This window comes from Somniosus microcephalus, chromosome 4 (genome assembly GCF_052327205.1).
Source record: "Somniosus microcephalus isolate GS21.2 chromosome 4, FLI_Smic_1.0, whole genome shotgun sequence".
In the NCBI taxonomy this organism is placed as follows: domain Eukaryota; kingdom Metazoa; phylum Chordata; class Chondrichthyes; order Squaliformes; family Somniosidae; genus Somniosus; species Somniosus microcephalus.
Genome location: NC_140990.1, coordinates 346,220,119 through 346,244,019, shown reverse-complemented (window position 1 = coordinate 346,244,019; position 23,901 = coordinate 346,220,119). Strand labels below are relative to the sequence as shown.

The 23,901-nt window shown below is 48.0% G+C and overlaps 1 protein-coding gene across 1 annotated transcript in view; it reads right to left on the bottom strand.

The window, feature by feature from the left end:
- Positions 1-23,901, bottom strand: part of igfbp2a (insulin-like growth factor binding protein 2a) — an 88,392-nt gene that overhangs the window by 4,507 nt on the left and 59,984 nt on the right. Inside the window, exon 2 of the mRNA XM_085986984.1 lies at positions 4,078-4,283. Coding sequence (XP_085843110.1) covers positions 4,078-4,283 — 206 coding nt within the window. The remainder of the gene's footprint in view (positions 1-4,077; positions 4,284-23,901) is intronic.

Sequence of the window (23,901 nt, the reverse complement as noted above, 5' to 3'; positions counted from 1 at the left end):
ATAAGGAAATGGCAGAAATATTAAACAAATATTTTGTACAAAAGCAAAATACTGCGGACACTGGAAATCTGAAATAAAAACAGAAAATGCTGGAAATACTCAGGTCAGGCAGCATCTGTGGAGAGAGAAACAGAGTTAACGTTTCAGGTTGGTGACCCTTCGTCAGAACTGGAAAAAGTTGGAGATGGAACAGGTTTTTAAGCAAGTGTCGGGGCCGGGAGAGCGGGGAGGGGGGGAAAGACCAAAAGGGGAGGTCTGTGATAGGGTAGAAGGCAGGAGAGATTAAGAGACATTAAGAGATGGTGCAAGGCAAAAGGAGATGGTAATGGGACAAGTTAAGAAACAAAAGGTGGGTCTAGATGAAGTGTAAATGGCAGAATGATCGACAGCTGCCATTTTCTACCTGTTTTCACAGTAGAAGGCGCAAAAAGAATAACAAAAATGGTGGGGAATCAAGGGTCTAATGAGGGTGAGGAACTTAAAGTAATTAATATCAGTAGAGAAAAAGTACTAGAGAAACTAATGGGACTAAAAGCCGACAAATCCCCTGGACCTGACAGCCTACATCCTAGGGTTCTACAAGAGGTGGCTGCAGAGATCGTGGATGCATTGGTTTTGATCTTCCAAAATTCCCTAGATTCTAGAACGGTCCTAGCGGATTGGAAGGTAGCAAATATAACACCGCTATTCAAGAAAGAAGGGAGAGAGAAACCAGGGAACTACAGGCCAGTTAGCCTGACATCAGTCGTCGGGAAAATGCTGGAATCCATTGTTCAGGAAGTGGTTTCAGGGCACTTAGAAAATTATAACATGGTTAGGCAGAGTCAACATGGTTTAATGAAAGGGACATTTATTAGAGTTTTTTGAGGATGTAACTAGCAGGGTAGATAAAGGGGAACCAGTGGATGTAGTATATTTTGATTTCAAAAAGGCATTCGATAAGGTGCCACATAAAAGGTTATTACACAAGATTAGGGCTCATGTGGTTGGGGGCAATATAGTAGCGTGGATAGAGGATTGGTTAATGGACAGAAAACAGAGAGTAGGGATAAACAGATCTTTTTCAGGTTGGCAGGCAGTAACTAGTGGGGTGCCGCAAGGATCAGTGTTGGGGCCTCAGCTATTCACAATCTATATTAATGACCTAGATGAAGGGACCGAGTGTAATGTATCCAAGTTTGCTGATGATACAAAGCTAGGTGGGACAGTAAGCTGTGAGGAGAACAGAGTCTGCAAAGGGATATAGATAGACTGAGTGAGTGGGCAGTAAGGTGGCAGATGGAGTATAATGTAGGGAAATGTGAGGTTATTCACTTTGGTAGGAAGAATAGAAAAACAGAATATTTTTTAAATGGTGAGAAACTTTCAAATGTTGGTGTTCAGAGAGATTTGGGTGTCCTCGTGCAAGAAACACAGAAAGCTAGCGTGCAGGTACAGCAAGCAATAAGGAAGACAAATGGCATGTTGGCCTTTATTGCAAGGCGGTTGGAGTATAGGAGTAAGGAAGTCTTGCTACAATTGTACAGGGCCTTGGTGAGACCACACCTGGAGCACTAATGTAGTACCATTATTCAAGAAGGGTAGTAGGGAAAAACCGGGGAACTACAGGCCAGTGAGCCTAACATCAGTGGTAGGAAAATTATTGGAAAAAATCCTGAGGGACAAAATTAGTCTCCACTTGGAGAGGCAAGGATTAATCAGGGATAGTCAACATGGCTTTGTCAAGGGAAGATCATGTCTGACTAATTTGATTGAATTTTTTGAGGGGGTGACGAGGTGTGTGGATGAGGGTAACGCAGTGGATGTGGTATACATGGATTTCAGTAAGGCCTTCGATAAAGTCCCGCACAGGAGACTGGTCAAGAAGGTAAGAGCCCATGGAATCCAGGGTGCCTTGGCACATTGGATACAAAACTGGCTTAGTGGCAGAAGGCAGAGGGTGATGGTCGAAGGTTGTTTTTGTGACTGGAAGCCTGTGGCCAGTGGGGTACCACAGGGATCGGTGCTGGGTCCCTTGCTGTTTGTGGTCTACATTAATGACTTGGATATGAATGTAAAGGGTATGATCAGTAAGTTCGCGGATGATACAAAAATTGGTAGGGTGGTAAATAGCGAGGAGGGTAGCCTCAGTCTGCAGGACGATATAGATGGGTTGGTCAGATGGGCGGAACAGTGGCAAATGGAATTTAACCCGGAAAAGTGCGAGGTGATGCACTTTGGGGGGACTAACAAGGCAAAGGAATACACAATGAATGGAAAGACCCTAGGCAAGACGGAGGGTCAGAGGGATCTGGGTGTGCAAGTACACAGATCCCTGAAGGCGGCGGAACAGGTGGATAAGGTGGTAAAAAAGGCATATGGGATACTTGCCTTCATTAGCCGAGGCATTGAATATAAGAGCAAGGAGGTTATGATGGAGCTGTATAAAACACTGGTTAGGCCACAGCTGGAATACTGTGTGCAGTTCTGGTCGCCACACTACAGGAAGGATGTGATCGCGTTAGAGAGGGTGCAGAGGAGGTTCACCAGGATGTTACCAGGGCTGGAGCGCTTCAGCTATGAAGAGAGACTGGGCAGATTGGGTTTGTTTTCCTTGGAGCTGAGGAGGCTGAGGGGGGACATGATTGAGGTGTACAAAATTATGAGGGGCATAGATAGGATGGATGCTGAGGAGCTTTTTCCCTTAGTAGAGGGGTCAATAACTAGGGGGCATAGATTCAAGGTAAAGGGCGGGAGGTTTAGAGGGGATTTGAGAAAGAACTTTTTCACCCAGAGGGTGGTTGGAGTCTGGAACTCACTGCCTGAAAGGGTTGTGGAGGCAGAAACCCTCACAACATTTAAGAAGCATTTGGATGTGCACTTGAAATGCCATAGCATACAAGGCTACGGGCCAAATGCTGGAATATGGGATTAGATTAGACAGGGCTTGATGGCCGGCGCGGACACGATGGGCCGAAGGGCCTCTATCCGTGCTGTATTACTCTATGACTCTATGACTCTATTTGGGTGTCCTCGTGCAAGAAACACAGAAAGCTAGCGTGCAGGTACAGCAAGCAATAAGGAAGACAAATGGCATGTTGGCCTTTATTGCAAGGGGGTTGGAGTATAGGAGTAAGGAAGTCTTGCTACAATTGTACAGGGCCTTGGTGAGACCACACCTGGAGCACTGTGCACAGTTTTGGTCTCCTTATCTAAGGAAGGATATACTTGCCTTGGAGGCGGTGCAACGGAGGTTCACTAGATTGATTCCTGGGAAGAGAGGGTTGTCCTATGAGGAGAGATTGTGTAGAATGGGCCGATACTCTCTGGAGTTTAGAAGAATGAGAGGTGATCTCATTGAAACATACAAGATTCTGAAGGGGATCGACAGGGTAGATGCCCCGAGGCTGTTTCCCCTGGCTGGTGTGTCTAGAACTAAGGGGCACAGTCTCAGGATAAGGGGTCGGTCATTGAAGACTGAGATGAGGAGGAATTTCTTCACTCAGAGGGTTGTGAATCTTTGGAATTCTCTGCCCCAGAGGGCTGTGGAGGCTCAGTCGTTGAGTATATTCAAGGCTGAGTTGGATAGATTTTTGTGGACTCTAGGGGAATCGAGGGATATGGGGATCGGGCAGGAGAGTGGAGTTGAGGTCGAAGATCAGCCATGATCTTATTGAATGGCGGAGCAGGCTCGAGGTGACGAATGGCCGACTCCTGCTCCTATTTCTTATGTTCTAGCAGGAGACAGAGAGAAAGAGGGAGAGAGGAGAGGGCGAGAAAGTGGGTGGAGATAGGGGTGCAGGGAGAGAGGGAAGGAGGGGTGGAGCCGATCAGTGTGGCACAGTCCAGACACACGTGTGGCAAACAAAACAGGGACTCAAAGATAGGAGAATAACAAGGTGGAAGTGGCAGAGGCTGGGGGTGGTGTGAGGAGGTCACTGTAGACCGAGGATTGGTCACGCAGTGTCAGCTCTCTGGTGAACACACCCTCCCCGAGCTAGCATAAAACAGACCCAGCGGAATAAACAACCGCCGGCCAGTTTGTCTGGAAGACCAGTTACAGTTCGAGAGGGAATCTCTGAGTGTGCGGTGGTTTACCAGCTGGAGCCGTGGCCTCCGCGGCTCCTCATTCCCTTTGGTCCCTCGGTCTAACGATCGCCATTGCGTGTTGATGCGCTCTCGGATCACCGCCGTCGTCTTCGAGCCCACTCTGACTGGCTTCCGGCCCACCACACTGACGTTTGGGTAATTTAAATGATTGTCACTCAGCTCAGAGCTCACGCGCTCATCACGGTTCTCGCCACCTTCCATTTGTAAAAGAAAAGAAAAAAGACATTGTGTCGGGTGTTGTACGGAAACATGTCTCAGACACACCTCGAGAGAGAGACTTGCATTTATATAGCGCCTTTCACCACCTCAGGACACCCCAAAGAGCACTACAGCAAATGGAGTACATTTGCAAGTCCAGTCATGTAGTCTAGTCTTGTAATGTAGGAAACACGAACAACAAGATTCCTCAAACAGCAATTAAATTAGTGATGTTGGTTGTGGGACAAATATTGCCCAGGACACCTAGGGGGAAGTACCCTGCTCTACTTCCAAGAGTGTCATGTGATCTTTTATGTCTACCAGAGAGGCAGACGGGGAGATAGTTTAACATTTCATCTGAAAGACAACAAATCTGAGAGTGCAGCACTCCCTCGGTATTGCCCCTTCGACAGTGCAGCGCTCCCTCAGTACTGCCCCTCCGACAGTGCGGCGCTCCCTCAGTACTGCCCCTCCGACAGTGCTGCGCTCCCTCAGTACTGCCCCTCCAACAGTGCGGCGCTCCCTCAGTACTGCCCCTCTGACAGTGCAGCGCTCCTTCAGTACTGCCCCTCCGACAGTGCAGCGCTCACTCAGTACTGCCCCTCCGACAGTGCAGCGCTTGTAATGATATCAGCAAATAGTGATGTTATTTGCCTGTTTGATTATCATGCCTTACCAGCATATTTGCATGTATTGATTACTTATGCCTGAGCAGCAGAGGGCATGTGACAGAGACAAGCAGTTTAGTTTTAGTTTCGTTCTAGATGGATCACTAGCATGGTGTCTCCTGTAATGCTGTTAAAAAGAGTTGAACAAGCATTAGATAAAAAGTCATTCTCTTTCATAAATGTCTCGTCATTGAACCCACAAAGAAATCAATACATGGTGTCAGAAGTGATTGAAAGAGATGAAGAGGAAGAATCTGAAGTTAAATCAGCTCTCCACAGATTAGCAAGCCGAAAGAGAACATTGTTACTTACCATTAGAGAATAGCTAACGAAGTGAAAAATGGAAGGTTTACTCCCACCGGCGAAGCTTCAGTTGACAGGTAATGTGGCTGAAAATTGGAGGAGATTCAAACAACGTTTGGAATTGTACTTAGCGGCAATCGGAGCTGACGAGAAAAGTAATAAAAATAAATCGTCACTGTTCTTACATGTCGTGGGTGATGAAGCGCTGGAGGTGTATAATAACTTCACATTCGCTGCTGATGGAGACAAAATGAAGCTAGATAAAATAATGGAACAGTTTGAGCCCTACTGCATACCTAAACGTAACGTGACGTTTGAGAGGCACAGATTTTTCACATGTGTACAGAAAACGGGAGAGACTATTGATCAGTATGTGACTGAACTGAGAAACCGAAGCAAAACGTGTGAATTTGGGGGACTGACAGACTCGCTGATAAAAGACAGACTGATGTGTGGTATTCCAGATAATGGTCTAAGGGAAAGACTGCTACGAGAGCAAGATCTAGACCTGGGAAAAGCCATAGCACTGTGTAGGGCCACAGAGACTGTGAAGTCGCAGGCAAAGGAGCTGTTCAGTGACAGTAGCTGCAACGTGGATGCAGTGAGTAAGAACGGACACAAACCGCTTAACAAAAAGAGCGCCAATGTGAAAAAAGAGGCGTGGCCAGCGAACAAAAATGAAAGGGACAATCGAAAGGCATGTAGTCGATGCGGTACACATCATACACCAAAAAAGTGTCCAGCATATGGTAAAAAATGCAATAGTTGCAACAAAAACAACCATTATGCCCGTTGCTGTAAGAACCAAGTGCAACAAAGCAAGGTCCATGCAGTAGATGAAAGCGAGATAGAGGAGTTCTATGTAGATGTCGTGTCTGAAAACATAAAAGAAGAAAAAAGAGACTGGATGTTGACACTAAAAGTGAATGACATACACATTCCATTGAAATTGGATACTGGAGCACAAGTTAATGTGATATCAGAGACTGATTTTAAGAAAATTAGACCCAGACCAAAGATACATGGAATAAAAGTGAAAGTGACAGGATACTCAGGTACTGATATACCAGTGAAAGGAAGATGCATTGTCAAAGTGACACACAAGGACAGAGAGCACACGCTAGCATTAATCGTGGTGCCAAAGGATGTGCAAGCCATACTAGGTTTAAAAGCCTGTGAGAGACTGAACCTGGTAAAGAGAGTCCTCGTTGTGGAAAGCGAAGGAGAGACAGTCTATGATGAACTCATGAAAGAGTACAACGACCTATTTAAGGGTCTAGGCTGCCTGCCAGGAGAACACACGATCAGAGTAGATAAAAGTAAGCCAACGGTCATACATCCATGCAGAAAAGTTCCGTTTGCTCTTCAAAAGCAACTGAAGGCAGAGTTGGACAGGATGGAAAGCCTGAACGTGATTCAGAAGATAGATGAGCCAACTGAGTGGGTGAGTTCCCTCGTCGTTGTGGACAAAAAGAATGGAAAGCTCAGAATTTGCCTGGATCCAAGAGATCTAAACAGAGCAATAAAGAGAGAGCACTTCAAGCTTCCTACATGTGAGGAAATCATGTCACAGTTTGCAAATGCAAAGTGTTTCAGCAAGTTAGATGCATCATCAGGATTTTGGCAGATGAAACTGGATGAAGCAAGTTCAAGACTGCACGTTCAACAGTCCATTTGGCAGATACAGATTCCCAAGGTTACCATTTGGCATTGCCTCAGCTCCTGAAGTGTATCACAAAACTATCCATATGATCTATGAGCACCTGGAGGGAGTTGATACATCAATGGATGACATCATAGTATGGGGAACCACGAGAACTGAGCATGACGAGAGACTGAAAAAAGTGCTGGAAGCAACAAGGAAAACAAACCTGAAGCTGAATAGAGAGAAATGCCAGCTCGGGGTGACAGAACTGACATTTGTGGGAGATATCCTTAGCAGTGAGGGCATCAGACCAGATCCCAGAAAGGTGTCCGCCATTGAGAATATGCCAAAGCCACAATGCAAAAAGGACGTGCAGAGGTTTAATGGAATGATCAACTACATGGGTAAATTCATATCCAACCTCTCAGAAAAGATGGCGCCACTGAGAAGACTAACTGAAAAGAACATAGAATGGGAATGGAATCATGAGCATGAGAAGTCATGGAGCGATCTAAAGAAACTGCTCACAGAGGAACCAGTTCTGAGGTTTTATGACCCAGCGAGACCCATCAAGATATCATCAGATGCATCACAGAGTGGGCTCGGTGCTGTTCTTCTGCAAAAATATGACTACTGGCAACCTATTGCATATGCATCGCGCTCAATGACAGATGCAGAGACGCGATATGCTCAAATAGAAAAGGAGCTGCTCAGCATCACATACGCCTGTGAAAGATTTCACCAGTTTGTGGTAGGACAAGCAATCAGTGTAGAGACTGACCATAAGCCCTTGATTGCATTGTTCCAAAAGCCACTAAATAGCTGTCCGCTTAGAATACAAAGAATGATGATCAGGCTGCAACGCTATACACTGAATGTTGCGTACACACCGGGTAAGCTGATGTATACAGCAGACACGTTGTCCAGAGCTGTTGACCCAAGTGAGCCCGCAAACACCACAATGGATGAAAAAGTGAACGCCTACGTGGACATGATCACAAGTGCACTGCCCATAGCAGATGCAAAAATGGAGCTCATAAAGACTGAGACAAACAAAGATGAAACAATGAGACGACTGAGGAAAAGCATCTTGGATGGATGGCCCAACATGAAGCAAGACTGCTCACCTGACATGGCAGAGTACTGGAACTGCAGGGCGGAACTATCAGTGGTCGAAGACATCATCTACAAAGGAAGTAAAATAGTTATCCCAAAGAGTCTGAGAAAAGAGATGCTAAAAAGGATCCATGGAGGACATCTGGGAATCGAAAAGTGTAAGAAAAGAGCACGAGAGGTGATGTACTGGCCACGAATCAACCAAGATGTGACAAATGAGGTGTCAAACTGCACAATATGCCTGAAATATCGAGCCAGCAATCCGGTAGAACCACTAAAGCCACACCCAGCGCCAGACAGACCTTACCAGAAGGTAGGCGCTGACCTATTCGTATGTCAAGGGAAGGACTATCTTGTAGTCACAGACTATTACTCCCTGTATCCAGAGGTTTGTAGACTGTACACCACCACTGCAGATGCTGTGATAACATGTATGAAAGCCATATTCTCTAGACATGGCGTGGCAAGCGAGGTCTTCACAGACAACGGACCCCAGTTTTACAATGCAAGTTTCCGACACTTTGCCAAAGAGTGGGACTTTGTCCACACAACGTCAAGTCCTCACTTTCCACAGTCCAATGGACTAGTGGAAAAATCGGTCCAGACAGTGAAAAGACTGATGTATAAGGCAAAAGACAGTGGAACTGACTTCTACCAAAGCATGCTTGTATACCGCACAACGCCGCTCGAGTGTGGTATGTCACCAGCCCAACTCCTTATGGGACATCGGCTAAGGTCAAACCTACCCATCCCGGAGAACCTCCTGAAAACAAAAGAGGGGGAGAAAGTGAGGAAGTTCAAAGAACAACAGAAAGAAAAGCAAAAGTACTACTATGACAGAGGAACACAAAACCTACCTGAACTCCACACTGGTGACCAAGTAAGGTTCAAAGACAAAACAAACGTATGGACTCAGAAGGGAACTGTCCTGAGTGAAGTTCAACCAAGATCATACACCATTCAGACAGATGAGGGTGCTGTTCTGAGAAGAAATCGTCGGGATCTTCTCATGGGACCAGCCACAGCAGGTCAAAAGACTGATACTGTTGAACAACCTGATCACACAGCAGGTCAAAAGACTGATACTGTTGAACAACCTGATCACACAGCTGAGAAATCATCATCGGAAGCAACAACTCAGATTCAAGGACAATCAATCAGAAAATCCTCAAGACACGTGAAGCCTCCTGAGAGACTCATTGAGCGAATTTAAGGACTATTGTTATAGAAGGAAGTAATGTTATCTTATTCTTTCCTCAAGTTCTAGGTATTTACATATTTCATGTGAACACACAAAGCAAGGTTAAAAAACCTTCATCATGATAATGATAATGTAAGTGTTACAGTTAAGATGCAGATTAATATAAAGAAAACATGTTGTTAGTTAAAAGTAAAATACTTTTGTTTTAAGAAAGGGAGATGTAATGATATCAGCAAATAGTGATGTTATTTGCCTGTTTGATTATCATGCCTTACCAGCATATTTGCATGTATTGATATCTTATGCCTGAGCAGCAGAGGGCATGTGACAGAGACAAGCAGTTTAGTTTCGTTCTAGATGGATCACTAGCATGGTGTCTCCTGTAATGCTGTTAAAAAGAGTTGAACAAGCTTTAGATAAAAAGTCATTCTCTTTCATAAATGTCTCGTCATTGAACCCACAAAGAAATCAATACAGCGCTCCCTCGGTACTGCCCCTCCGACAGTGCAGCACTCCCTCAGTACTGCCCCTCCGACAGTGCGGCGCTCCCTCAGTACTGCCCCTCCGACAGTGCGGCGCTCCCTCTGTACTGCCCCTCCGAAAGTGCAGCACTCCCTCAGTACTGCCCCTCCAACAGTGCGGCGCTCCCTCAGTACTGCCCCTCCGACACTGCACCGCTCAGTCAGTACTGACCCTCCGACAGTGCAGCGCTCCCTCAGTACTGCCCCTCTGACACTGCAGCGCTCCCTCAGTACATCTCCTCCGATAGTGCAGCGCTCCCTCAGTACTGTCCCTTCGACAGTGCGGCGCTCCCTCAGTACTGCCCCTCTGACAGTGCAGCGCTCCCTCAGTACTGCCCCTCCGACAGTGCAGCGCTCACTCAGTACTGCTCCTGACAGTGCTGCACTCCCTCAGTTCTGTCACTCTGATAGTGCAGCATTCCCTCAATACTGCCCCTCCGACAGTGCAGCACTCCCTCAATACTGCCCCGGACAGTGCAGCAGACCCTCAGTAATGCCCCTACGACAGTGCAGCACCTCCTCAATACTGATCCTCCGACAGTGCAGTGCTCCCTCAGTACTGACCCTCCAACAGTGTACCTATGGGACTGTACCCAAGTGAGGCATGGTGTATTGAACTGCACCAGTGAGAGTCAGTCTGTGGAACTGTACCCCAGTGAGAGTCAGTGTCTGTGGAACAGTACTCTAGTGAGAGTCAGTGTCTGTGGAACTGTACCCCAGTGAGAGTCAGTGTCTGTGGAACTGTACCCCAGTGAGAGTCAGTGCCTGTGAAACTGTACCTCAGTGAGAGTCAGTGTCTGTGGAACTGTACCCCAGTGAGAATCAGTGTCTGTGGAACTGTACCCCAGTGAGAGTCAGTGTCTGTGGAACTGTACCCCAGTGAGAGTCAGTGTCTATAGAACTGTACCCTAGTGAGAGTCAGTGTCTGTGGAACTGCACCCCAGTGAGAGTCAGTGTCTGTGGAACTGTACCCCAGTGAGAGTCAGTGCCTGTGGAACTGTACCCCAGTGAGAGTCAGTGCCTGTGGAACTGTACCCCAGTGAGAGTCAGTGTCTGTGGAACTGTACCCCAGTGAGAGTCAGTGCCTGTGGAACTGTATCCCAGTGAGAGTCAGTGTCTGTGGAACTGTACCCCAGTGAGAGTCAGTGTCTGTGGAATTGTACCCAAGTGAGAGTCAGTGTCTGTGGAACTGTACCCCAGTGAGAGTCAGTGTCTGTGGAACTGTACCCCAGTGAGAGTCAGTGTCTGTGGAACTGTACCCCAGTGAGAGTCAGTGTCTGTGCAGACAGAAATAAATACAGTGAATGTTTTTGAGTTGTCAGGCATGTTAACTAACCCCTTCTCCAAGGATTCAGAACCCCCTGCCCCGCCCAGCCACTGAAAAGGCTGTGGGGCTGACTCTGTTGAAGGGGTCACTGAGGTTGACTGTGGTGTATGTAACCTGTTCCACCTTAAGAGAACTACCTTAAGAGATGTGGTACTGTACCCCAGTGAGAGTCAGTGTCTGTGGAACTGTACCCCAGTGAGAGTCAGTGTCTGTGGAACGGTACCCCAGTGAGAGTCACTGACTGACTAATCTTACATTACTTTCTCTTGGCTGCTGTATACTGTAATACTGTAATACCGGTGGTGACCACACCGGTATATAAGTGTTGTGCAAGGATTTGCTGGGCAGTTCAGCCCTGACCTTCGAATAGTAAAGACCTGTTAAAAGTTATTCTTGTTGTCTGTGTCCAGTGATTGATCCTAAACCTAACTGGGACATACAGACTCAACAGTGGCGACGAGTCCGATCTTACCCTGCGGCAAATTTACATCCAAGGCAGCTTCGTCCTCAAAACGGGCGTTGAGAAGAGGCATCCGCCCTCATCATGCTGAGCACCATCGCACGGGAGGCATCGAGAACCCGGGTTAAAAAGAAAAAGAATTCTGACCACGAAGCCCTCCATCAGTGACAGGCAGTGTTCATCCCTTCTACCACGGTGGTGGGTAAGCCGATCAGCGACACGAGCAGAAAGTCGGCCGCGTTGACTGTGGAGTAGGGGAGGGAAAACGGAGGAATAAGGGCGGAGAGCTCGACCACGGCCGGTAGAAAGGGCCGGGCTGCAATCGAGGCCGAGAGGCGCAGCGACTGGGGCAGCTTAAGGCTCGAGAGCCGCGGAGAACTCAAACGCAGCTGGTGTACAGGACCGGGCTGCGAGCGGGGCTGCGAGGCAAAACAGCGTCGGGGAGTTGAGAAGCTTAAGGCACGAGAGCCGCGGAGAATTCAAACGCAGCCGGTGTAAAGGACCGGGCTGCAAGCGGGGCTGCAAGGCAAAGCAGCGTCGGGGAGTGAGAACCGCTGGGGAGGCGAGAACGGCAGCAGCACGGCAATCGCCATTGCAGCCAGCGGGGGAAGAAGGCAAACACGGGAATCCGCCATTGTAGTCGGCGGGGGAAGAAGACGAGCGCGGGAAAGACCGCCAAGCACGGGAAGCCGCCATTTTAGTAGGCGGGGGAAGAAGACAAGCGCGGGAAGCCACCATTTAAAAAAAAAAAAAAATTTTTTTTAAAAACTTGCAAGGATGCCTAAACATGGGAGCATTAATACCTTTGATAGTGATGTCGAAGATTGGACCACGTATGTAGAACGCATGGAAGTTTATTGTAAAGCAAATAAGGTACCAGATGATGAGAAAGCATTAACCTTATTAAGCTCAATGGGGGCGAAGACATACGGGCTATTTAAGCACCTTCTATCACCAATTAAACCGGCGGATCAGACCTTCGCGAATATTGTTACTGTCCTGAAAAATCATTTAAACCCCACGCCGCTGATGATAGCGGAATGATTTAAATTTTACAGAAGAACGCAGTTGAAAGACGAAAGCAACGCTGAATTTTTAATTGAACTACGTAAGCTATCGAAGTACTGTCAGTTTGGGACAGGGCTAGCAGATGCGCTGAGAGATAAATTTGTGTGTGGATTGTTAAAAGAAGGAACACAAAAGCGACTGCTTGAAGAGAATGATCTTATGCTTGATAAAGCTGTCACTATTGCAGCATCGCAAGAAGCCGCAGCAAGAGGCACTGCGGAGATGCAGCTATGGTCACCGGAACTCTGTACCAATCAAATGGTCTTGAGTACAGTAAAATGTTATCGTTGTGGAAAGACAACACACGATCAGAACCAGTGCTGGTTCAAAAATCAGGAATGCAGAAAATGTGGCAGGCTTGGTCACATAGCTAAAGTATGCCGGTCAGGAAAGAAGACCAGCAACAAAAAGTCACCGCAGGAAAAGTACAAAAAGGTACACAAGGTGACAGAGAACAGTTCGAACGAACAGAAGTCAGATTCAGACGCCAGCAGTAATGAACTGGGTAGTCTAAGAGTACACAATGTTGGTAAGGAAGCAGACCTCCAAACAATTTGGGTCACACTTCAGATAGCAGGAGTCCAAGTGAAGATGGAATTGGACACTGGATCGGCATTGACGGTCATGAATAAGAAAGATTACAAAAGGTTATTCCCACATATTCCCCTACGGGATACGGAGATTGTATTGAAAACATACACGGGGCAAAGAGTATACCCCATCAGGAAGATAGAGGTAAAGGTGGTCCACAAGGGCAAAGAAAGCCGAGGAATGGACTTATATGTGCTACCTGAGGGAGGTCCACCACTACTGGGACGGGAGTGGATTAGGAAAATAAATATGGACTGGCATTCCTTAAAAGCACTAACGGTAGATTCCGGTACAAAAGATGTCAAACCTAAACGATTGTCCAGAATATTGGACGATGCTAAAGAGGTGTTCCAACAAGGACTGGGAACACTGAGAGGAATTACGGCAAACATCAAGATTGAAGAACATGCAAACCTGAAATTTTTCAAAGCCAGACCGGTACCTTATGCAATACGACCTGCTGTGGAAGCTGAGCTGGAAGGGCTAGAACATTCAGGAGTACTGTCTAAGGTAGACTGGAGTGAGTGGGCCACGCCCATTGTCCCAGTCATGAAGCGTTCATCGAGCAACAAGCCGGGGGAACCGGGGAAGGTTCGCATCTGTGGTGATTTCAAGATCACTGTTAATCCGGTGCTTCACACGGTGCAGTATCCGCTTCCACGGATTGAGGATATCTTCGCTTCATTGTCTGGCGGGAAACACTTCACCAAGATAGACCTGGCGCAGGCGTACTTACAGATGGAAGTTGAGGAAGAGTCACGCCAGTATCTCACGATCAACACGCATAGAGGCTTGTACCAGTATAATAGACTGGTTTTTGGAGTGGCATCGGCTCCAGCAATTTGGCAGAGGGCCATGGAGCAGGTATTACAGGGAATTCCAGGTACACAATGTTACCTGGACGATATTCTGATTACAGGAGATGATGACGAGGAACACCTTGCAAACTTGGAACTGGTGCTCACCAGATTGAAAGAATATGGTCTTCGAGTTAATCGCCAGAAATGTGAATTCTTTCAGAAGCGGATCTCGTACTGTGGTCATGTCATTGACCAGGAGGGGCTTCATAAGTCTCCTGACAAGATCGAAGCTGTTGTGAAGGCTCCCGCTCCGGATAATGTATCCCAATTGAGGTCGTTTCGAGGGTTGATTAACTATTACCATAAGTTTCTGCCAAATTTATCCACGGTGCTGCACCCGCTGAACGCTCTTTTGCAGAAGGGAGTACCATGGAAGTGGAGCGAGGACTGTAAGAGGGCCTTTCGCGAAAGCAAGGCATTGATCACCTCAGAGGAAGTGTTGGCTCACTTCAACCCAACGCTGCCTATTCGTTTGGCTTGTGATGCTTCTCCATATGGTATTGGGGCAGTACTCTCACACAAGTTGCCAAATGGCCAGGAGAGGCCAGTTGCGTTTGCATCCAGATCATTGACATCCGCTGAGCGCAACTATGCTCAGATAGATAGGGAGGCTCTCAGCCTTGTGTGGGGAGTAAAGAAGTTTAATCATTACCTGCAGGGCCAAAAGTTTACGCTTCTGACAGACCACCAGCCGTTGGTATCCATTTTTAACCCTAAGAAGGGTGTTTCGGTGATGACAGCACAGAGACTCCAGAGATGGTCCCTTTTCCTAGGGGCACATCAATATCAGATAGAATTCAAAGGTACAAAGCAGCATGGTAATGCTGATGGGCTGTCGCGCCTGCCACTACCTACAGAGGAGGAGGCACCGACGGTTGACCCTGTTGAGTTATTTCACTCGACCATCATCGAATGTTTACCAGTCACCAATGCAAGTATTGAAAGAGAAACCAGGAACGACCCGACACTGTCCAGGGTCTACGAAGTGACAGTGAAGGGATGGTCAGCACATGGTGATCCACTGTTACCGGCATTCTCAGCAAGACGAGAACAGCTGTCCGTCTGTCAAGGAACATTGATGTATGGAACAAGGGTGATTATTCCTCCTAAGTTAAGAGAGAGAGTTCTAAAGGAACTGCATGAAGGTCATCTGGGGGGAGTCAAGATGAAAAGCCTTGCTAGGGCTTATGTGTGGTGGCCGGGTATCGACCAACAGATAGAGGAGCTGACGAAAAGCTGCTCAGGGTGCCAAAAAGTGCAAAATGCACCTCCGATTGCACCGCTGCATCCATGGGAATGGCCTTCAACCCCATGGCAACGTGTACATATTGACTTTGCTGGTCCTTTCATGGACTCCATGTTTTTAATTGCGGTGGACGCATACTCTAAATGGCCAGAAGTGATTAAGATGACTACCACTACCTCGGAAAAGATGATCGCGGTGTTAAGAACGATATTTGCGAGAAATGGATTGCCAGAACAAATATGTTCAGACAACGGACCGCAGTTCGTGTCAGAAGAATTCCAGGGATTCATGAAGAAGAATGGGGTGAAACATTATACCTCTGCCCCATATCATCCGGCTACAAACGGGTTGGCCGAGAGATTTGTACAAACGTTTAAAAAAGCAATAAAGGCCATGAGCGAAGATCAGATTCCACTACAACACAAGGTGGACAAATTCCTACTGGCATATCGAAACGCCACTCATGCAGTGACAAACCAAAGTCCTGCCATGATGTTCTACAACAGGAGGTTGCGGTCCAGGTTGGACTTGTTAAAACCAAATGTGCGGAGGGAAGTTGAAAACAAACAGTTCCAGCATATAAATAACAAGACCACTCGGAGTTTCGAAATAGGACAACCAGTGTTAGCCCGGGACTATAAAAACGAGAAATGGCAATCTGGAACAATTCGGGCCAGACAAGGACCCCTGATGTACACGGTAGATATTGGTGAAAATGTAATACGGCGTCATGCTGACCAACTGGTAGAATCGAGAACAAGGGTCGAACCCATGGTTACGGCAGAGACAACCGTGAAAGAAGTTAGTGAACCTGAAGCATCTACCTCAGAAGTGAATGTACCTGATGATGATGTCCAATCCATAAGAGACCAACTAGATGAGTCACCCCAGCAATGAGAATCAGAGACCCCTGAAAGGCGTTATCCAACTCGAATCAGGAGGCCTCCTCAGAGACTGAATCTTTGAACTGTTTTGCATGAAGTTGTATATATATATGTTATTATGTTATGTTAAATGGGGATATAACTGTTAAGCTAAAAAGGGAGGATTGTGGTATATGTAACCTGTTCCACCTTAAGAGAACTACCTTAAGAGATGTACTACTTTCTCTTGGCTGCTGTATACTGTAATACCGGTGGTGACCACACCGGTATATAAGTGTTGTGCAAGGATTTGCTGGGCAGTTCAGCCCTGACCTTCGAATAGTAAAGACCTGTTAAAAGTTATTCTTGTTGTCTGTGTACAGTGATTGATCCTAAACCTAACTGGGACATACAGACTCAACATTGACCTTTGTGGGGTGAAAGGTTGGGCCCTCCCATTGGCCTGTCTGTTTCAGAGAGTAACTGACCATTACCAAGTTTCACATCGTGCCTTAAAAGGTAAAGGGGCAGCACGGCTGTTGTCAGTCCGCCTGCAGCTCTCCCGGAGCTGCTGAGTGAGAACCGACACCAAGGCCCCAGTCCCGGCCCGGCCCCGCTCGGTGCTGCCTCGGCCGAGCTCAGTCAGCGCAGCTTCTGATGGGCTCAGTCACCCCGGGCGAGAGGGGAAAATCAGCCCAGGCTCTGGCTCCCAAACGCTCTCCATTGCTTCCTGCTGGGAGATGTGTGTATGCACAATGGACAACAACATGACTTGCATTTATATAGTGCCTTTAACACAGTAAAACATCCCAAGGCGCTTCACAGGAGCGTAATCAGACATAACTTGACACCGAGCCAGAGAGAGAGAGATTAGGACAGGTTAGAGGTCGGTTTTAAGGAGCGTCTTAAAGGAGGAGGGCTGGTGAGGTTTATGGAGGGAATTCCAGAGCTGGGGGCCCAGGCAGCTGAAGGCTCGGCCACCAATGGTGGAGCGATTAAAATACGGGTGTGCTCAAGAGGCCAGAATTGTCGGAGTGCAGAGATCTCGGAGGGTTGTAGGTCTGGAGGAGGTTAGAGATAGGGAGGACTGAGGCCATGGAGGGATTTGAAAACAAGGATGAGAATTTTGAAACGTTACAGAGGAGTCTTACAGAGCATGGAAGGCTATCTCAGTATCAGATGGGGCTGTAATCGGGGCTTGGTCCCAGGGGTGAAAGGCCAAGCGAGGGCTGACCCACAGTCTCACTCGCTCCCAAGTTCTCCTCTCTCTGGCTCACTCTCGATCACTGCTTTTGTCTGTCTCTCTCTCTCTCTCTCTCTCTCTCTCCTTCTCGCTGGCTCTTTGTCTGTGTCTCTCTGTTTTTCTAAAATTCGTTCTATGAGATGTGGGGGTCGTTGGCAAGGCCAGCATTATTGCCCATCCCTAACTGCCCGCTGCAGTCCGTGTGGTGAAGGTGCTCCCACAGTGCTGTTAGGGAGTCCGTTCCAGGATTTTGACCCAGCGACGATGTAGGAACGGCCGATATACTTCCAAGTCAGGATGGTGTGTGACTTGGAGGGGAACTTGGAGGTGGTGGTGTTCCCATGCGCCCGCTGCCCTTGTCCTTTTAGGTGGAAGAAGTTGCGGGTTCGGGAGGTGCTGCCGAAGAAGCCTTGGCGAGTTGCTGCAGTGCATCTTGTAGATGGTACACACTGCAGCCACGGTGCGCCGGTGGTGGAGAGGGTGAATGTTTAAGGTGGTGGATGGGGTGCCGATCAAGCGGGCTGCTTTGTCCTGGATGGTGTCGAGCTTCTTGAGTGTTGTTGGAGCTGCACTCATCCAGGCAAGTGGAGAGTATTCCATCACACTCCTTACTTGTGCCTTGTAGATGGTGGAAAGGCTTTGGGAAGTCAGGAGGTGAGACACTCACCGCAGAATTCCCAGCCTCTGACCTGCTCTTGTTGCCACTGTATTTATGTGGCTGGTCCAGTTAAGTTTCTGGTCCATGGTGAACCCCAGGATGTTGATGGTGGGGGATTCGGTGATGGTAATGCCGTTGAATGTCAAGGGGCGGTGGTTAGACTCCCGCTTGTTGGAGATAGAAACATAGAGGATAGGGGCAGGAGTCGGCCATTCGGCCCCTCGAGCCTGCTCCGCCATTCAATGCGATCATGGCTGATCATCCAAATTCAGTACCCTGTCCCTGCCTTCTCCCCATATCCCTTGATCCCTTTAGCCTTAAGAAATATATCTAACTCCTTCTTGAATATATTTAATGAATTGGCCTCTACTGCCTTCTGAATTCCACAGGTTCACCACTCCCTGGGTGAAGAAATTCCTCCTCATCTCAGTCCTAAATGGCTTACCCCTTATCCTTAGACTGTGACCCCTGGTCCTGGACTCCCCCGCCATCGGGAACATCCTTCCTGCATCTAGTCTGTCCAGTCCTGTTAGAATTTTATACATTTCAATGAGATCCCCTCTCATTCTTCTAAACTCCAGCGAATATAAGCCCATTCGACCCAATCTCTCTTCATACGTCATTCCTGCTATCCCAGGTATCAGCCTGGTGAATCATCGCTGCACTCCCTCCATGGCAAGAACATCCTTCCTCAGATAAAGCGACCAAAACTGCACACAATACTCAAGGTGTGGTCTCACCAAGGCCCTGTACAACTGCAGCAAGACATCCTTGCTCCTGTACTCGAATCCTCTCGCTATGAAGGCCAACATACCATTTGCCTTCTTAACCGCCTGCTGCACCTGCATGCTTACCTTCAGCGACTGGTGCACCAGGACACCCAGGTCTCGTTGCACTTCCCCTTCTCCCAATCTATTGCCGTTCAGAAAATAATCTGCCTTCCTGTTTTTGCCACCAAAGTGGATAACCTCGCATTTATCCACATTATGCTGCATCTGCCATGCTTTTGCCCAATCACCCAACCTGTTCAAATCATACTGGAGTTTCTCTGCATCCTCCTCACAGCACACACGCCCACCCAGCTTTGTGTCGTCTGCAAACTTGGAGATATTACATCTAGTTCCCTCGTCTAGACCATTTATATATATTGTGAATAGCTGGGGTCCAAGGACCGATCCCTGCGGTACCCCACCAGTCACTGCCTGCCACTCGGAAAAAGACCCGTTTATTCCAACTCTTTGCTTCCTGTCTCTATCGAAGTCGGTACCTTGCCCCCAATCCCATGTGCTTTAACTTTACACGCTAATCTCTTATGCCGGACCTTATCGAAAGCCTTCTGAAAGTCCAAATACACCACATCCACTGGTTCTCCCTTATCTATTCTACCAGTTACATCCTCAAAAAATTCCAGTAGATTAGTCAAGCACGATTTACCTTTTGTAAATCCATGTTGACTTTGTCCGATCCTGTCACTGTTTTCCAAGTGCTCTGCTATTACATCTTTTATAATGGACTCTAGCATTTTACCCACTACCGATGTCAGGCTTACCGGTCTATAATTCCCTGTTTTCTCTCTACCACCTTTTTTAAATAGTGGGGTTACATTAGCTACCCTCCAATCCATGGTAACTGTTCCAGAGTCTATAGAATTTTGGAAGATGACCAGCAATGCATCTACTATTTCTAGGGCAACTTCCTTAAGTACCCTAGGATATAGATTATCAGGCCCTGGGGATTTATCGGCCTTCAATCCCGTCAATTTCCCCAACACCATTTCCCTACAAATACTGATTTCATTCAGTTCCTCCCTCTCATTAGACCCTATGTTCCCCGACATCTCTTGGAGGTTATTTGTGTCCTCCTTTGTGAAGGCAGAACCAAAGTATGTATTTAATAGGTCTGCCATTTCTTTGTTCCCCATTATAAATTCCCCTGATTCTGACTGCAAAGGACCTACGCTTGACTTCACCCATCTTTTTCTCTTCACATATCTATAGAGGCTTTTACAGTCAGTTTTTATGTTCCCTGAAAGCTTACTCTCATACTCTATTTTCCCCCTCTTAATTAATCCCTTTGTCCTCCTTTGCTGAATCGTAAACTGCTCCCAATCCTCAGGTTTGCTGCTTTTTCTGGCCAAGTTATATGTCCTCTCCTTGGATCTTATGCTATCCCTAATTTCCCTTGTTAGCCACGGTTGAGTCACCTTTTTTGTTTTATTTTTATGCCAAACAGGGATGAACAAATTTTGTAGTTCATCCATGCGATCTTTAAATGTTTGCCATTGCCTATCCACCGTCAACCCTTTAAGTAACATTCCCCAATCCATCCTAGCCTACTTGCGCCTCATACCATCGTAGTTTCCTTTATTTAAATTCAGGACCCTAGTCTCTGAGTCAAATACTTCACTCTCCATCTTAATGAAGAATTCTATCATATTATGATCGCTCTGCCCCAAGGTGCCTCGCACAACAAGATTGCTAATTAATCCTTTCTCATAACATAATACCCAGTCTAAGAATGCCTGATCTCTAGTTGGTTCCTCGACATATTGGTCCAGGAAACCATCCCGTATACAATCCAGGAATTCCTCCTCTACAGTATTGTTACTAATTTGGTTGGCCCAATCTATATGTAGATTAAAGTCACCCATGATAACTGCTGTGCCCTTATTGCACGCGTCTCTAATTTTCCGTTTAATGCCATCCCCAACCTCAGCATTACTGTTTGGGGGTCTGTATACAACTCCCACTAACGTTTTCTGCCCCTTGGTATTTCTCAGCTCTGCCCATACAGATTCCATATCATCAGAGCTAATATCCTTCCTTACTAAATAACAGAAAATGCTGGAAAAACTCAGCAGGTCAGGCAACATCCGTGGAGAGAAATTTGAGTTGACGTTTCGGCTCGAAACCCTTCTTCAAAACTGGAAAGAAAATAAAATAGATCGAAGGCAAGGCTGCGATCGAACAAAAGAGACAATAAAAGGTATTCGAAGCCAGACGAGATGGTAATAGGCCCGTGGAGACAAAAGGCGGCTGAGATTAGGTGTGAAGTGTACTGGCAGGTAAGAGACAGCTGCCAGGTGAGAGAGAGAAATAAAAGGAAAGGCGGGGGGGGGGGGGAAAGGAGGACCCAAAACAAAGGGGCGGAAAAAATTATACGTAAAAATGTAATAGGGGCCGAGGTTATGATCTGAAATTGTTGAACTCGATATTGAGTCCGGAAGGCTGCAGAGTGCCTAGTCGGAAGATGAGGTGCTGTTCCTCGAGTTTACGTTGAGCTTCCGTGGAACAATACAAGAGGCCAAGGACGGTGAGGTCCGAGTGGGAATGGAGCGGTGAATTAAAATGACAGGCGGCCGGAAGCTCGGGGTCACCCTTACGGACTGAACGGAGGTGTTCCGTGTGCTATCCTTCCTTACTATTGTGTTAATCTCCTCTTTGACCAGCAATGCTACCCCACCTCCTTTTCCTTTTTGCCTGTCTTTCCTGAATATTGAATGCCCCTGGATGTTGAATTCCCAGCCTTGGTCACCCTGGAGCCATGTCTCCGTAATCCCAATTATATCATATCCGTTTACATCTATTTGTGCAGCTAATTCATCCACCTTATTACGAATGCTCATTACCTGGCACTTCTGTGGCGTGAATGTTACCTGTCACTAATCAGCCCAAGCCTGAACGTCGTCCAGGTCTTGTTGCATGCGGGCATGGACTGCTTCATTATCTGTGGAGTTGTGAATGGCGCTGAACACTGTGCAGTCATCAGCGAACATCGCCATTTCTGACCTTATGTTGGAGGGAAGGTCATTGATGAAGCAGCTGAAGATGGTTGGGCCTAGGACACTGCCCTGAGGAACTCCTGCAGCGATGTCCTGGGGCTGTGATGATTGACCTTCAACCACCACAACCATCCTCCTTTATATTAGGTATGACTCCAGCCAGTGGAGAATTTTCCCCGATTCCCATTGACTTCAATTTTACTAAGGCTGTCTCTCTCTCTCTCTCTCCGTCTCACCCTCTCCCTCTCTCTCCCTCCGTCTCACCCTCTCCCTCTCTCTCCCTCCATCTCACCCTCTCCCTCTCTCCGTCTCACCCTCCCTCCCTCCATCTCTCCCTCCCTCCCTCCTTCCGTCTCTCCCTCCCTCCCTCCATCTCTCCCTCCCTCCGTCTCTCCCTCCCTCCCTCCGTCTCTCCCTCCCTCCCTCCGTCTCTCCCTCTGTCTCTCTCTCTCCCTCCTCTCTCTCTCTCCCTCCTTCTCTCTCTCTCCCTCCTTCTCTCTCTCTCCCCTTCTCTCTCTCTCTCCCCTTCTCTCTCTCCCTCCCTCCGTCTCTCCCTCCGTCTGTCTCTCTCTCTCCCTCCGTCCGTCTCTCTCTCTCTCCCTCCGTCCGTCTCTCTCTCCCTCCGTCCGTCTCTTTCTCTCTCCCTCCGTCCGTCTCTCTCTCCCTCCGTCTCTCTCTCTCTCTCTCCCTCCGTCCGTCTCTTTCTCTCTCCCTCCGTCCGTCTCTCTCTCCCTCTGTCCGTCTCTCTCCCTCCGTCTCTCTCTCCCTCCGTCTGTCTCTCTCGCTCTCTCTCTCTCTCTCTCTGTCCATCTCTCTCTCCCTCCGTCTGTCTCTCTCTCTCTCCGTCTGTCTCTCTCTCTCTCTCTCTCCGTCCGTCTCTCTCTCCCTCCCCCTGCCCCTCCCTCCATCTCCCTCTGTCTCTCTCCCTCTGTCTCTCTCTCTCTCTCCCTCCGTCTCCCTCCCTCTCCCTCCCTCCGTCTCCCTCCCTCCATCTCTCTCCCTCCGTCTCCCTCCCTCCGTCTCCCTCCCTCTCCCCGTCTCTCTCTCTCTCCCTCCGCGTCTCTCCCTCTCTCTCTCTCTCTCCCTCCGCGTCTCTCCCTCTCTCTCTCTCTCTCTCCCTCCGCGTCTCTCCCTCTCTCTCCCTCCCTCCCCCTCTCCTGGTGTAAATTCTTCGAAAGCTGAAAATAACTCTCACAGGAAACACAAAGCTGGCGTATAGCCACAAGGTCAAGGATTTGGTAACTGGAACAATCCGATTGTCAGAGGCCAGCTCCCTGACCACTATTGGAGGTTAGTAAACATGCTCATTACCAGGGCTCTCAGTACAGCGTGTGCTGACTCCACCTGAAATATCAACCAGGAAAAACAAAGACTCTCCAATATCAGGCTCTGTGTCAGGCTGGGCAAAGACTGCATTATATTCCCACCTTTAATAAACAACCTAGTCTCCGAACATTCTCTCTTACGGACTTTGCCCTCTTGGGAAAGAAAGACTTGCATTTCTATAGCGCCTTTCACCACCACCGGAAGTCACAAAGCGCTTCACAGCCAATGAAGTACTTTTTTGAAGTGTGGTCACTGTTGTAATGTAGGAAACGCAGCAGCCAATTTGCGCACAGCAAGCTCCCACAGACAGCAATGTGATAAATGATCAGGTAATGTTTATTAGTGATGTTGGTTGAGGGATAAATATTGGCCAGGACACCGGGGAGAACTCCCCTCCTCTTCTTCGAAATCATGCCATGGGATCTTTTACATCCACCTGAGAGAACAGACGTGGCCTCAGTTTAACATCTCCTCTGAAAGATGGCACCTCTGACAGTGCTGCGCTCCCCCAGTACTGCCCCTCCGACAGTGCGGCGCTCCTTCAGTACTGCCCCTCCGACAGTGTGGTGCTCCCTCAGTACTGCCCCTCCGACAGTGCTGCGCTCCCCCAGTACTGCCCCTCCGACAGTGCAGCACTCCTTCAGTACTGCCCCTTCGACAGTGCAGTGCTCCCTCAGTACTGCCCCTTCGACAGTGCAGTGCTCCCTCAGTACTGACCCTCCGACAGTGCAGCACTC